Source organism: Candida albicans, chromosome 4, assembly GCF_000182965.3.
Source record: "Candida albicans SC5314 chromosome 4, complete sequence".
Lineage (NCBI taxonomy): Eukaryota > Fungi > Ascomycota > Pichiomycetes > Serinales > Debaryomycetaceae > Candida > Candida albicans.
Window position 1 is genome coordinate 788,074 of NC_032092.1, and position 12,629 is coordinate 800,702.

General features: G+C 31.2%; 8 protein-coding genes across 8 annotated transcripts; 4 read left to right on the forward strand and 4 right to left on the reverse strand. All coding sequences in view use genetic code 12, as the record gives it.

Moving 5' to 3' along the window:
• Positions 1-530: 530 nt before the first annotated feature.
• CAALFM_C403700WA (uncharacterized protein) lies at positions 531-2,276 on the forward strand (the record flags this gene model as incomplete). The annotated part of the gene is made up of 1 exon (XM_704857.1): positions 531-2,276. One exon carries the CDS (start codon positions 531-533, stop codon positions 2,274-2,276), a length of 1,746 nt encoding a protein of 581 aa, XP_709949.1.
• A 63-nt stretch (positions 2,277-2,339) lies between these two features.
• On the reverse strand, positions 2,340-3,842 carry CAALFM_C403710CA (uncharacterized protein; the record flags this gene model as incomplete). Its single annotated transcript, XM_704856.2, has 1 exon — positions 2,340-3,842. One exon carries the CDS (start codon positions 3,840-3,842, stop codon positions 2,340-2,342), a length of 1,503 nt encoding a protein of 500 aa, XP_709948.2.
• A 508-nt stretch (positions 3,843-4,350) lies between these two features.
• Positions 4,351-5,361, reverse strand: CAALFM_C403720CA (uncharacterized protein; the record flags this gene model as incomplete). The annotated part of the gene is made up of 1 exon (XM_704855.2): positions 4,351-5,361. The coding sequence occupies one exon, from the start codon at positions 5,359-5,361 to the stop codon at positions 4,351-4,353; it is 1,011 nt and encodes a 336-aa protein (XP_709947.2).
• A 556-nt stretch (positions 5,362-5,917) lies between these two features.
• Positions 5,918-7,267, reverse strand: CAALFM_C403730CA (tRNA (guanine) methyltransferase; the record flags this gene model as incomplete). Its single annotated transcript, XM_704854.2, has 1 exon — positions 5,918-7,267. One exon carries the CDS (start codon positions 7,265-7,267, stop codon positions 5,918-5,920), a length of 1,350 nt encoding a protein of 449 aa, XP_709946.2.
• A 212-nt stretch (positions 7,268-7,479) lies between these two features.
• Positions 7,480-8,394, forward strand: CAALFM_C403740WA (exosome non-catalytic core subunit; the record flags this gene model as incomplete). Its single annotated transcript, XM_704853.1, has 1 exon — positions 7,480-8,394. One exon carries the CDS (start codon positions 7,480-7,482, stop codon positions 8,392-8,394), a length of 915 nt encoding a protein of 304 aa, XP_709945.1.
• A 110-nt stretch (positions 8,395-8,504) lies between these two features.
• CAALFM_C403750CA (uncharacterized protein) lies at positions 8,505-9,689 on the reverse strand (the record flags this gene model as incomplete). Its single annotated transcript, XM_704852.1, has 1 exon — positions 8,505-9,689. One exon carries the CDS (start codon positions 9,687-9,689, stop codon positions 8,505-8,507), a length of 1,185 nt encoding a protein of 394 aa, XP_709944.1.
• A 955-nt stretch (positions 9,690-10,644) lies between these two features.
• On the forward strand, positions 10,645-11,295 carry CAALFM_C403760WA (uncharacterized protein; the record flags this gene model as incomplete). The annotated part of the gene is made up of 1 exon (XM_704851.1): positions 10,645-11,295. The coding sequence occupies one exon, from the start codon at positions 10,645-10,647 to the stop codon at positions 11,293-11,295; it is 651 nt and encodes a 216-aa protein (XP_709943.1).
• A 738-nt stretch (positions 11,296-12,033) lies between these two features.
• On the forward strand, positions 12,034-12,528 carry CAALFM_C403770WA (uncharacterized protein; the record flags this gene model as incomplete). The annotated part of the gene is made up of 1 exon (XM_704850.2): positions 12,034-12,528. The coding sequence occupies one exon, from the start codon at positions 12,034-12,036 to the stop codon at positions 12,526-12,528; it is 495 nt and encodes a 164-aa protein (XP_709942.2).
• Positions 12,529-12,629: the final 101 nt, after the last annotated feature.

Here is a 12,629-nt window from a genome sequence, read left to right on the forward strand (position 1 = left end):
GAGTGGCATTTCTCATCCATCTTTTTCCATCATCTCTATTTTTCCATTTCTCCATAAATTAATTAATGAAACTAAAAAGTTTTTCATTGAATTTTGATTGGCATTAACTTGTAGAGCTATGGGGCCAGTTGTTTCTCACTACTACCACATAAGCATGACAATAAACATGATTCGTGTAACATCACTTCTATAAGACAACAATAAAACTCCAAATAAACTTTGTAATAAACTGTTAGATAAACAGACTCAACTCTGTTCTGTTCTGTTGTACTGCTGTTGTTGTTTATGGTGTCCCGAAACCCAGTCAATAAATTTCGTGTGTAATTTGACTTCTTATCTTTTTTTCGTTTTAGTTTTCCCGCAGTTTGAGCTATTTTTTTTTTCTCTTCCTTCCTTCTTTCCAACATTATAAATAAATTCAATCCACAGTTTAACTTGGATAAAAAATTTTTCTCCCTTCATTCCAATTTATTTTCCTTTCTTTCTTTCAAAAGGATACATTCTTTCTTATATCTGATTTACAATTGAATATGACTATACAGGATCACAATACAATACATCCCAATGTTATTCAAGATGTGTCTACTGAAGCTCCTGGAATTGTTGCTGGTGAATTAGCTGCAGAAGATGAAGGATTATTAAGTAATGATGCTTTGAAAACTCATACATATGGATCAGTATCAACACCAGAAACAACCCATTATGAAATTGATGATCCTAATGGAGGTTATGCCTTACCCAAAACTCAATTATACACTGTTGTTTCCAGTTTATTCATGGCATCTTTCTTAGCAGCTTTGGATGGAACCGTGGTTACTACATTATTAACTTTAATTGCTTCTGAATTACATGCAGTGTCCAATATTTCTTGGATTGCCACTGCTTATTTATTATCTTCGGCAGCTTTCCAACCTATATTTGGTAAATTATCCGATATATTCGGAAGAAAGGCATTATTACTTGGATGTAGTACTTTGTTTGCTGTTGGGTGTGCCATTTGTGGTGCTGCTGATTCAGTTTTGGTTTTAGTTATTGGTAGATTTGTCACTGGTTGTGGAGGTTCAGGTTTGACCTCTTTGGGGACTATTACCATGTCTGATATAATTCCATTGAGAGATAGAGGATATTACCAAGGATTGGCTAATATTTTTTTTGGATTAGGAGCTGCATCAGGTGGGGCCATAGGTGGTTTATTAGCTGATTGGCTTGGGTGGAAATATGTTTTCATATTGCAAGTTCCTTTAGCCTTGTCGGTTTTTTTCGCAATTTACTTTTTCTTGAATTTACCAGAAGGTTCACCTGGTTTGGGTATGGAAGGTAATGTTTCAGAGAAATTGAAACGTGTTGACTTTTTGGGATCATTCTTTTTGGTCAGTTCACTTATGGTGTTTTTAAGTGCAGCTTCCTTGGGTGGTAGAGAAATTGCTTATTCATCATTTACATTCATTGGTTTAATAATTTCCGCATTTGTATTATTGACAGCTTTTGTTGCAGTTGAACTTTATGTCTCAGAAGAACCAATATTACCAATTGAATTGTTTGCTAATAGAACAGTTTTAGCTTCTTCGTTAACCAATTGGTTCTATACCATGTCAATTTTCACAACATTGTTCTATGTTCCTATTTATTATAGTTCTGTCATTGGTTTAACACCTACTGAAAATGGGTTGAGATTGGTGCCTAATTTTTTCGGTGTCTCATTTGGATCGGTTGGAGCTGGGATTTATATGAAAAAAACCGGTCGTTATTACAAGTTGGCAGTTTTAGCTGGTATTTTCGCCATTTTTGGTATTGGCAAAATAGCGTTACTTACTCCTAACATTCCAACTTGGCAACAGTTTTTATTGTTGATTCCTTCAGGATTGGGTTACTCGTGTATATTGACTGTTACTTTACTTGCCTTGATTGCTGCAGCACCTTTAAAATATCAAGCTTGTACCACATCAATTCAATACACTTTTAGATCAACAGGTTCTACACTAGGAGTGTCCGCTGCAACGGCAGTTTTCCAAAATGTTTTACTCCTTCAGTTGACTAAGAAAATTAATGAATTGGTTTCTGATCCTCGTGAAGCGGCAAAGATCATTGCCAAAGCTTTGGATAGTACAGAGTACGTGAATGAAGCTCCTAAATATGTTAGAGAAGCTATAAGAGCTTCATACGATGCCGGGTGTAAAGGAGCTTTTGGATTTGCTTTTGCAACAATTGTTCTTGGTGTCATTTCATCTTTATTCATGAGAGAACACGTTTTACACACAAGTATTAATAGAGACTAAACTGATATGTATTATTATATATTTATTATATTATTTTTTTCTATTTCTTTCTATATTGTAAAGCTATTCATCTATATTTCGTTTTATTTGGTATTGATGGTTTTTGCCTTGAACAACAACAATATTTGGTGGTGATGATGTGATGCCATACAATGGTTCATGGTTTGCATTAAAAGTTGGTTCGGTTTCATCATTTTCATTAAGATTAAAGTGGGATATTCTAAGAGGATGTTTAGATTTGAGTTTTGGTGAAAATAATGAAATGCCAATGGGTGAAGCATGAGGCAGTAACTGCAGGCCAAGAACGTTTGTAGCATTATTTCTAGGACTCAATAATGGACTTAACACTGGTGACATTACTTCATCATTTCTAATTGCTTCTTCAAGAGCATGCTCAATGACCTCTTCTATTAAATCATTTTCTGATGTTATGTTAACATTGACCAACACAACGGCAACCAATATACAAACAATACCGAAAACATACACAAAGTTTGTTTTCACAGAATTTCCAGTCGATATTAACACGAGGTAATCAATGAAAATTGTGATAGGAATCACTGAAGTTAAAGTTAAAGATACCACCAATGGAGAAGTTAACAACATGGCCAACACAGAAGTATAATCCGAAATGACAGAAAATATACCATTAATAAAAATACTAGCTAAAATAGTATTATTTGGTGGAGGGAATTGAAACTTTTCAATTTCTAATAAATCAACCACGTATAACACAGGCACACCAATTACAAAAGTTATTAATCCCACGTATCCGAAAAGTCTTCTTTCATTAGTTGTTTTATCCCCAGTACCACATTTAAATTTCATAATAAGTAAATAAAAACCATACATTAATGCTGCACCCAATGCCAATGTATTTCCAAGAACGGGATTTTTCGGTTGGAATTTGCCTTGCCCCGCTGAAGTATTACTAAAACTTACCATAAAGACACCCAAACAACTACCAATTACACATAGTGCCTTTTTAATTGTAAAAGTTTCGGTTTTGAGTATTACTCCTATAATCAAAGTAAACATTGATGTTGTTGAACCCATGACTGTTTGATTCAGAGCTGATGTGAACTTTAACGCAGACATCCCAAGGACATTATATGAATAATAAATAACTGCGATTTGAAAAGCCAAAATAAACACTTCCTTGGGAGTTAATTCTGAAACATCTTCATTCTTTTCTTTTGATTTCGTTTGAAGTAATGGTAAGTCTTCTTCAATTTGAGTTTGACCGAAAACTTCCCAGTGTTTAAGTAGAATTATATCCGGTAATAAATTTATTGAGAAACATGAACCAGTGATCACTGCAAATAACCAAGGTTTTTCATAATCATCTCCTTTTAATACCGCATTGACCAATTCTAATCCAATAATCCAAGTAGCCAATGCAATCACAAGAAGAATTATACCAAGTTTATAATTTTGTATTTCCTGTTGGTTGATAATATCAACAATACCATTGGGATCAGTTGTTGTGGCTGTTGTTGTTGTGATTCTAGGGGAGAGTCTGTCAAATCTAGGAGATCTGATCAGAAGTAAAGGTGTGTTGGGCATAAATAAAATTTCTTGATTTCCAGTGTATGCGGGAGATTAGATTTCTATTGTTGTTTAGCTTTTAGATAAAAATAATATATTATAAGGTACCAAATACTGATGCAAAATGTATAGAAGATTGTGGCTTGTCAGTTGTAATAGAAGTAATAATAAAAAAAATTTATTATTTGGCTTAGTAGAATATCAGATCAGATCAATGTGTTTCCATAATTTTTTGATGATGACCCGTTGTTGTTGTTGTTGCTGTTAGAGATTAGATGGTTGTTTCTGATAAGAGAAAAGAACAGAAAAATAAGATTATGCGCTTGTACTTACTACATTAGGCAAGTGATCGCGGTTGTTATTATATTTTCGCGCTAAGGCGAACAACAACAATTCCGCTTCCCATCTTTACACTGCAATTATCACCCAAACTACTAGTAATGGCCATAGAATTTATAAATATTGTCAATTAAAAAATAATAAAGATGGATACTACATTATACACAACCCAAGGGTGGTAACAACTTTATTTCTTCCATCCATAAGTAGCAGCTAATCTCTTTTGTAAATGTTGCTTAGCTGTGATGTATGTTGTTTCTTTGTTAGCACCTCTTCCCTCAATTTTTCTAATAATTTCACTAGGTACAGGTTCTAGTAAAGCATTATCACTAGGATGGCTGAAAAATACTATTGAATATCTATCTTGTCCCAATTCTTGTGCTTTAGCAGGGAATTTGACTCGATGAATAGTTGATTTCAATAACCCTGCCGTCCAATAACTTAACAAATCACCAATATTGACCACTAATGGAGGTGCCATTTTTTCAATAGTTGAAGGTATGAATGGGACTTGTTCCCATTTCTTTGATATAGGAGAAAAAATTTCCAAACCTTCTTGATTCTCTTTTTGGAATAAAAGTGTCATTGAACCATAATCAGTATGGGCACCGGCTCTTATCACACTTTCTGGATTTAATGATGTTTGACATGGATAATGAAGAAGTCTAAATGTAGATCCAGATTCAGAATCACTGGCATATTTTGAAGCAAACCAATTTTCACCTTTTATTCTGTGGGTTTCATCATCCTCGATTTCTAAAGCTCGAGCAAGCATACGAAGAATCTTAATAGATAATCGATATAATCTAAGAATTGTGTTTGAAATCAACTCATCTCTTTCTTGGTTTTCCGAAATCCAATCAGGAATAATATTTAAAGATTTACCAGTTTCAAAATTCAAATTGGCAATATTTAATGCTTCCTTTGGGTCACCTTGCTTTTGACCATTAGGATCAAGATTTTCTTTCCCCATCATTACATATCCATGATTTGAAGAATCAACTGGATATTTTGATTTATAATTGTTTGGTAATTCAAAAAATGATTTCGATAATTCAAATAATTTGTCAACTTCTTCTTGAGTGAAATCATGTCCTTCAAGAAATAAAAACCCTTGAGAAGTTGCTGCATCAAGCAACTCTCTTGCAGTTGTGATTGAGTCTTCTGAAATATCTATTACTTTGAGTGGATTTGACATTTTGGTCATTAAGTTAAACAAAGAATAACAGTAAAGAATTAAGTAAAACCCCAATGGGGGGTTTATATATAATAAATCATTATGGAACGGAATTATCAAAAGGGTTGTGTGTTTTAGATAAAAAGCGAAGAGTAGTGTCTTGCACAAGATTTGTTTTTTTATAATTTTGCAATTAATTACGAGTCAGAATTGAAATGGACTTGTATGGTTTCATATTTTTATTCGATTCAACTCTTGTAAATAGATAGCCTAGTAATTCTAAGTCTTGTATTCACCAGTTCAGTTAATAGTTATCCTGGTGTAAAGGAGTAAATTTGTCTTAACAATGATGGTGAAAGATCAAACTCATTCTTGGACAGAGTCAATTACAATAATTGTTAATCAAAATGATGGTTAGTTAATAAATGTAAGTCAGGTTATATTCTTGATCATCAATTTACAAAATACGGGAAAACCGAGCCAGAACAGACTCGGACCAGAATAAACTCTATTTTATGAAATATCAGTGTCAAACTACTAAACTTCCTATATACATCCGTCGTATAATACATTGCCACTATTTACTTTGTTTAAAGGCCACTTCTTCCGGTAGTTCAAACGATACACAAAACATGGGTTTTGTAGGAGAAACCATTCTAACTTCATGAAATTCCATTTTCTCTTTATTTAATGGGAATTGTATTAATTTACAAATCTTTTCATAAACTCGATTATGTAATTCTTCTGGAGTTGGATTTTCATTATTTTCAAATTTTTCAAAACAATGAACATGAATAATTGGTAATTTGAATTCAGGATCAGTTTTCAATTGAGGATTTGAACCATATAATCCAATAAATTCATCAAGGAAAGTTAAAGCAGAATCAGGTAAATTCATAACAAAATGATGATAAAATTTAGGAATCTTGGTTGTTTCAATAATGGGTTTTCTTTCAAAATTTTTTTTTGTCTTATTATCATCAATTGAAACTTTTTTAATGATTTTCTTTTCAATAATCCCATTTTGACTATTGTGCCATTGAAGTAATAATTCAGGTGCTTTTCTAATAAATTCTCTTCCATCTAAATTGAAAGGTTTAATAAATGGTTCAACTTTATTTATTTTGATATTTTCTTGTAAATATTTATAACTTTCAGGATTTAAATCATTTGCCAAAACAATGACATTTTTCTTAGATGCTGGAATGGCAAATGGACCAACACCCCCAAAGACATCTCCAACAACATCACCAGAGTTAAATTTACCAATTATTCTTTCATGTTCAGTACTTAAACGAGAATTCCAATATACTTTACTAAAATCAAATTTAAATTTACATCCACTTTCCAGTTGTTCAACAATATAATTTGGTTCACCTGCTAATAATTCCAAGGGGAAAGTTCTAAATTTATTAGCAATGGTATTGACTTTATCAACAACGGTTAAAACCAGAGGATTTTTATCTAAAATCACTTGACCAATTAATTTCCCAAATGGTTTATATTCATCTCTTAAATTAATATGAGCTAAATGACCTGCTTGACTAAATCCACTAGGTACATCATCTATTAAATTTTCTGGTAATATACTTTTCAAAATTTCTTCACTTTTCCAAAATGAATAATCAAGTTTTAAAGTATAAGGTTTTAATATTATTCCAAATTCATTAATTTTCAATTGTGTTTCCGGGTTTAAATCAGATATCAGTTTCACATCATCACGTAATAATATGGCTTTAGAATCATCCATGGAAATAATATGTTTTACGGTTTGAACATAAAGAATATCATTTTGACAAGATTTAACAAATTGACCTAAAAATTTGGGATTAGGGAAATAAGCAGCTAATAATGGTACTTCTTTATGGAAAAATGAACGATCTAATTCAACCATATTACGGTTGATTGGTGGTGAAAATTTAGACATTATTATTGATCTTGTTATTGATTTAGGTAAATGTCTAAATAGTTTTATATTCATTAAAGATCAACAACGTCAATAGCATTCTGCCAAACAAAAAAAAAAATTCACTTTTGAAAAAAAAAAAAAACATCTCGATGCTCTTCATTTCAATAAAAAACAGACTGCAATATACTTGAATTTTTTTACAATCATATTAAAACCATTCATAACCCACAATGGATATATCTGAAGTAATAAGTATAACTAGACCATCTACATTTAATAATATAGACAATATCAACAATGATGACAACAACTTAGATATTGAAATGTCAGATGAACAAGATCACACACAATCGGCATCAGCAACAGCAACAGCAGCAGCAAATTCAATTGTTACACCAGGTGAACTAATAACAGAAGATCCAACATGGATGAAAGGTCATGGAACATATTTTATAAATGATAAAACCTATTCATCCGTTGCAGGGAGTATATCAAGAGTGAATAGATTATTGAGTGTGATTCCATTACGAGGGAGATATAGTCCCGAAACTGGTGATCATGTCATTGGACGTATTACTGACGTTGGTAATAAACGATGGAAAGTAGATATTGGTGCCAAACAAGATGCTATATTAATGTTGGGATCAGTTAATTTACCTGGTGGGGTCTTACGTAGAAAATCTGAATCTGATGAATTACAAATGAGGAATTTTTTAAAAGAAGGAGATTTATTAAATTGTGAAGTACAAACAATTTTTAATAATGGTATTGCTTCATTACATACTAGATCTTTAAAATATGGGAAATTAAGAAATGGGATTTTTTTGAAAATTCCTAGTCCATTGATTGTTAAAACTAAAAATCATGCATTTGATTTACCAGGTAATGTTTCTATAGTGTTAGGAACAAATGGATATATTTGGTTATACAAGACTCCTAAAATTAATAAATCTTTAGAAAATAATACCCCAGGGATAACTAGACTTGAAGAAGAAAGTTCATGGGAAATTTATAGTGATAAAAATGAATTTATTGATGTTCAAACAAGAAATAATATTGCCAAATATTATAATATCATTAAATCATTAGCTGAAAAGGAACAAAAAATTAATAATGATGTTCTCGTTGAAGCCTTTGATTATTAAGATATGCCCCTAAAAATGATGTTTGAAGTGGGGGGGAGGGGGTTAGGTATTTTATATGTATTATTCATTAGCTATATATATATATATATATATACAAGAATTTCATCTATCTATTGTGATCTATAAACATCGATCAATTGACCAAGTTTTCTACCTTCTAAAACTCCTTCAAGATCATGCATACTATAATTGATTCTATGATCAGTTACTCGATTTTCTTTATAATTATAAGTTTTAATTTTATCACTTCGATCAGTACTAGAAACTTGATCAGTACGTAATTTTTTTTGTTTTAACATTTCTTCTTCTTGTTCCTTTTGAGCAAGACGACTTCTTAAAATAGCAAAAGCTTTGGCCTTATTTAATGGTTGTGATCTTTCATCTTGTTGTATAACAATCATCCCCGTTGGAATATGTAGCAATCTAACGGCAGAATCAGTAGTATTAACATGTTGACCACCTTTCCCACCTGCTCTCATGGTATCTATTCTCACTTCACCAGGAGCAAATACTCGTTCATCATCTTTTAATGAAGATTCATTCCCCTCGGATAATTTCGGCAATACAACAACTGCAGCTGTTGAAGTATGAACTCGACCTTTAGTTTCAGTTTCAGGGATTCTTTGTACACGATGAACCCCACTTTCATGACGCATAATATCATAACTACCCAAAGTATCAATACTAAGAATTGCTTCATTAATAAACCCAGAAGAATTTTTGCCTTCGGAAATGATTTTATATTTCCAATTCATTTCTGAAGCAAAATTCATATACATATTTAATAAATCACCAGTAAATAAACTAGCTTCATTACCTCCTACTCCAGGACGTAATTCAATTATACAACCTTTATCGGCATATTTCACTGGAGGACGTAATTTCACTCTTAATTCAGAAACTAATTTTTCAATCTGGGGGATAACAATAGATTTAAGTTCTTCTTGAGCTTCTTTATATAAATCAGGATCATCGGTGATTTCAGTTAATTCAATATATTCTTGTGTTAAAGTTTCTAATTTGTCAAACATAGATAGTATATTGGTATAATTATCAAATTTCACTTGCAAATCAGGAATATATTTATCAGCTAATTTTTCACTTAATTCTTTATGTTCTTGTTGTATTGTTTGTGCTCGTTGTAATAATGATGGTGATAATGTAGGTATAGTTAATGATGATCCAGTTGATGAGTTGAATCGTGGGAAATTTGGTATCCTTCTAGGTAGTATTGGTCGTATACTACCCCAAGACGATAAACCAAAACGGGGTGGTATCCTTAGTAACAAATGCATGTGGTAAGGTGCTAATCTAATGTATATATGCAAATGTGTGAAAATATTGAAAAATTAAACGTAAAAGAAAAAATCTACACCAAAATGTTAAGAACTCTTTGAGTGGAGAAAGGAAGAGGAGGACCAGAATGTGTGTGAAGTGTGAAGAGAAAAAAATTTTATTGTCGCACTTTCTTCTATTCCTCGCGTCTTGTCGTCTAACGATGTTTAGAAAACTTCGCCCTACAGCACCACTACAAACAACATTCTCGACAGAAAAAGAAACCCACTTCCTACCGTGGCGGTGGGGAGGAAGAAATTAACACTTTTCTCCTCCCACCATGCTATAAAAATGCTGCTCTTAAAATAATACCCACATACACGAGAACAATTATCATACCCAAGTGGTGTCTATTGTTCAATTCTATTTATATCTAAGGCGGACATATATTATTTATTTGTGTGGAGATACTGTTTCTGCTGCATTTCAAACTGATATCTTAATAGCTTATCTTGAATAATTCTATTGTTTAGTTTTTGATTATCTTGGGGATCACCCAAATTAACTTCAGTTACAAAAGAAGAAGCAAGAAAGGAAGGAAGGAAGGAAAGATAAAAAGAAATAAAAAATGTGTATAAGTAGAAGTAATAGATCCTAAACCATGATGTGGATGTATAAATTGAGGAGAATAATTTGCCCTATTCAAGCTTCTGTATATCTTTCAAAACTATAAAACTCAAAATATGAAAACCAAAAAAAAAAATGTTGCGAAATGAAAAATGTGATATCTATACTAACCCTCCCATATATACACACGAAACATGAAGATTAATACTCCCCCCCCTAACTCCTTTATCTACTTTTATTTTCCAAAAAATAAAAAAGAATATAAATATCCTATAATTATCAATAATTTCAATAATTTAAAACTAATCATTTCTTCCTTACTTCAAAGTCAAGTATTAAGAACTCTCCATGTCTAACATACAATTCAATTTATGTACTACTTTCCCTGGTTTACTTCAAACTTATCATGAATCATTATATGATTTAATAACTACTTATGATTTATATTTATCCTATAAAAGAAGACAAATGTCCTTATTATTCAATCTATTGTTTTCATCGGCTGAATTACCTTCAATAAACAAATTAGAGCTGAGTTGGATGGTTCTACAAAATAGTATAATGACGAAAAATCAACAATTATGGGTATATAGAAGAATTTTAAATGAAACAATGACAACAATGATTACTTTAGGGTACATTTCAAAGAAACAATTATTTGAATTGAATCATTGTATAGTACTTGAATTACAACAAGTGGAAGATAAATTTGAAGATTTAATTGAAAGTGAAACAAAAGATGATAACACCAGTAATGACCGAAATGTCATTACAACAACGACAATCAATGATGATAATGAAGATGAGAATGATCGATGTTTCGAATTACTGTTGTTGGATAAACAACCAGAATTGTTTAGAGATATTTTGAATTTACATAATAGTTTAATTAGTAAATATTATGTTGTTCAACGTCAGAATAATAGTCATAAAAATAACAGCAACAACAACAACACCTGCAGCAGGAGCAGTATACAAAGAAAATGTGTGTATATTTAATTCAATTCAATTCAATTTGGTGTTTAGTATTGGTGTAAAAAAAAAAATTTAATTAGTTACGTGTATTTTATATAATTATTATGTAAGAAATGAATGAGATTCAAAAGTGTAAATATATATATATATGGGTGAACTATATTGCAATATACATATCATGCTATACAGAATCTTTTTGGCTTCTCCTTCTTCTTTAACTTCATATAAGTTTTTTTCATCTAAACAATTGGAAATGTAACCGTGATAATTACAGAAAGTTTAAACTATAGATTATTGTTACAAAAAATCAAAAATCAATAACAAAAGGTGGAGGGAGAGATTAACTTATCAATTATCAACACTTTCGTGTTTTTAAAGTTTATTAAAGACAATTGTGACATGTCTTTAGGTTATACTTTATTTATTGAATAGGATAGAAAGTTTAAAAATGAATTGATATGGTAGCACTGTGTGTTGGGGGTAGTGTAAAAAGGAATAAAATCAATCCAATTGAACACGACTATTTTTCTTAGTGAGTTCGGCTGGGGTTGCAAAAAGAAGAAAATTTCTTGGTGCGGAATTTTTTTTTTTCTGCTTCTACTTCTGGTTGGTTGTTTGTTTGTTAATCTCCAATTTGGGGGGAAGTCAAAGCAAACACATGGCCACTCTATAACTCTATAACTCTATTGGTTAATACTTGAATTTGTCTCCAAAATTGAATTTTAACAATTTTCCCATTCAATCTTCCTTCCAGTTTATTCAATGTCATCAACACAATTTCCTACTTTAACATTAGAAGAATTTAAAACTGCCATTCAAGATATATCACAATTTGAATTAGAATCCAAAAAAAATCAACAAAAACATTTCATTTTCAAATTAATTGATACCAATAATGAATTATGGCAAGAAATAAATAATATAAAACAATTACAAGATCTGTCATCGTTTGAAAATAAAGAGAATTTAATATTATATCAAGAAACTTTATGGGAAAATAAACATAGTTTATTAGAACAAATAGCTCGAATTGAAAGTATTAATGATGAATTGATTCGTCGAAATCTTATTAGTGAACAAGATAAATTACAAGAAGAAACTAAATTAATGGAAGAAATAAATAAAAAAGATATTGAAAATGAAACCCAACAAAAAGATGGAACCGAAGGAAAAGAAGAAGAGGAAAAGGCTAATGGCGAAGGTGAAGATGAAGGCGAAGGTGAAGGCAAAGGCGAAGGCGAAGGAGTGTATTTATGAATTTTATAGACTAATCCATACCTCCTCTCTCATCATCATTAATTAACAATATATATATATATTTACAAGCCAAAATCTAACATAACATAACATAAACTATA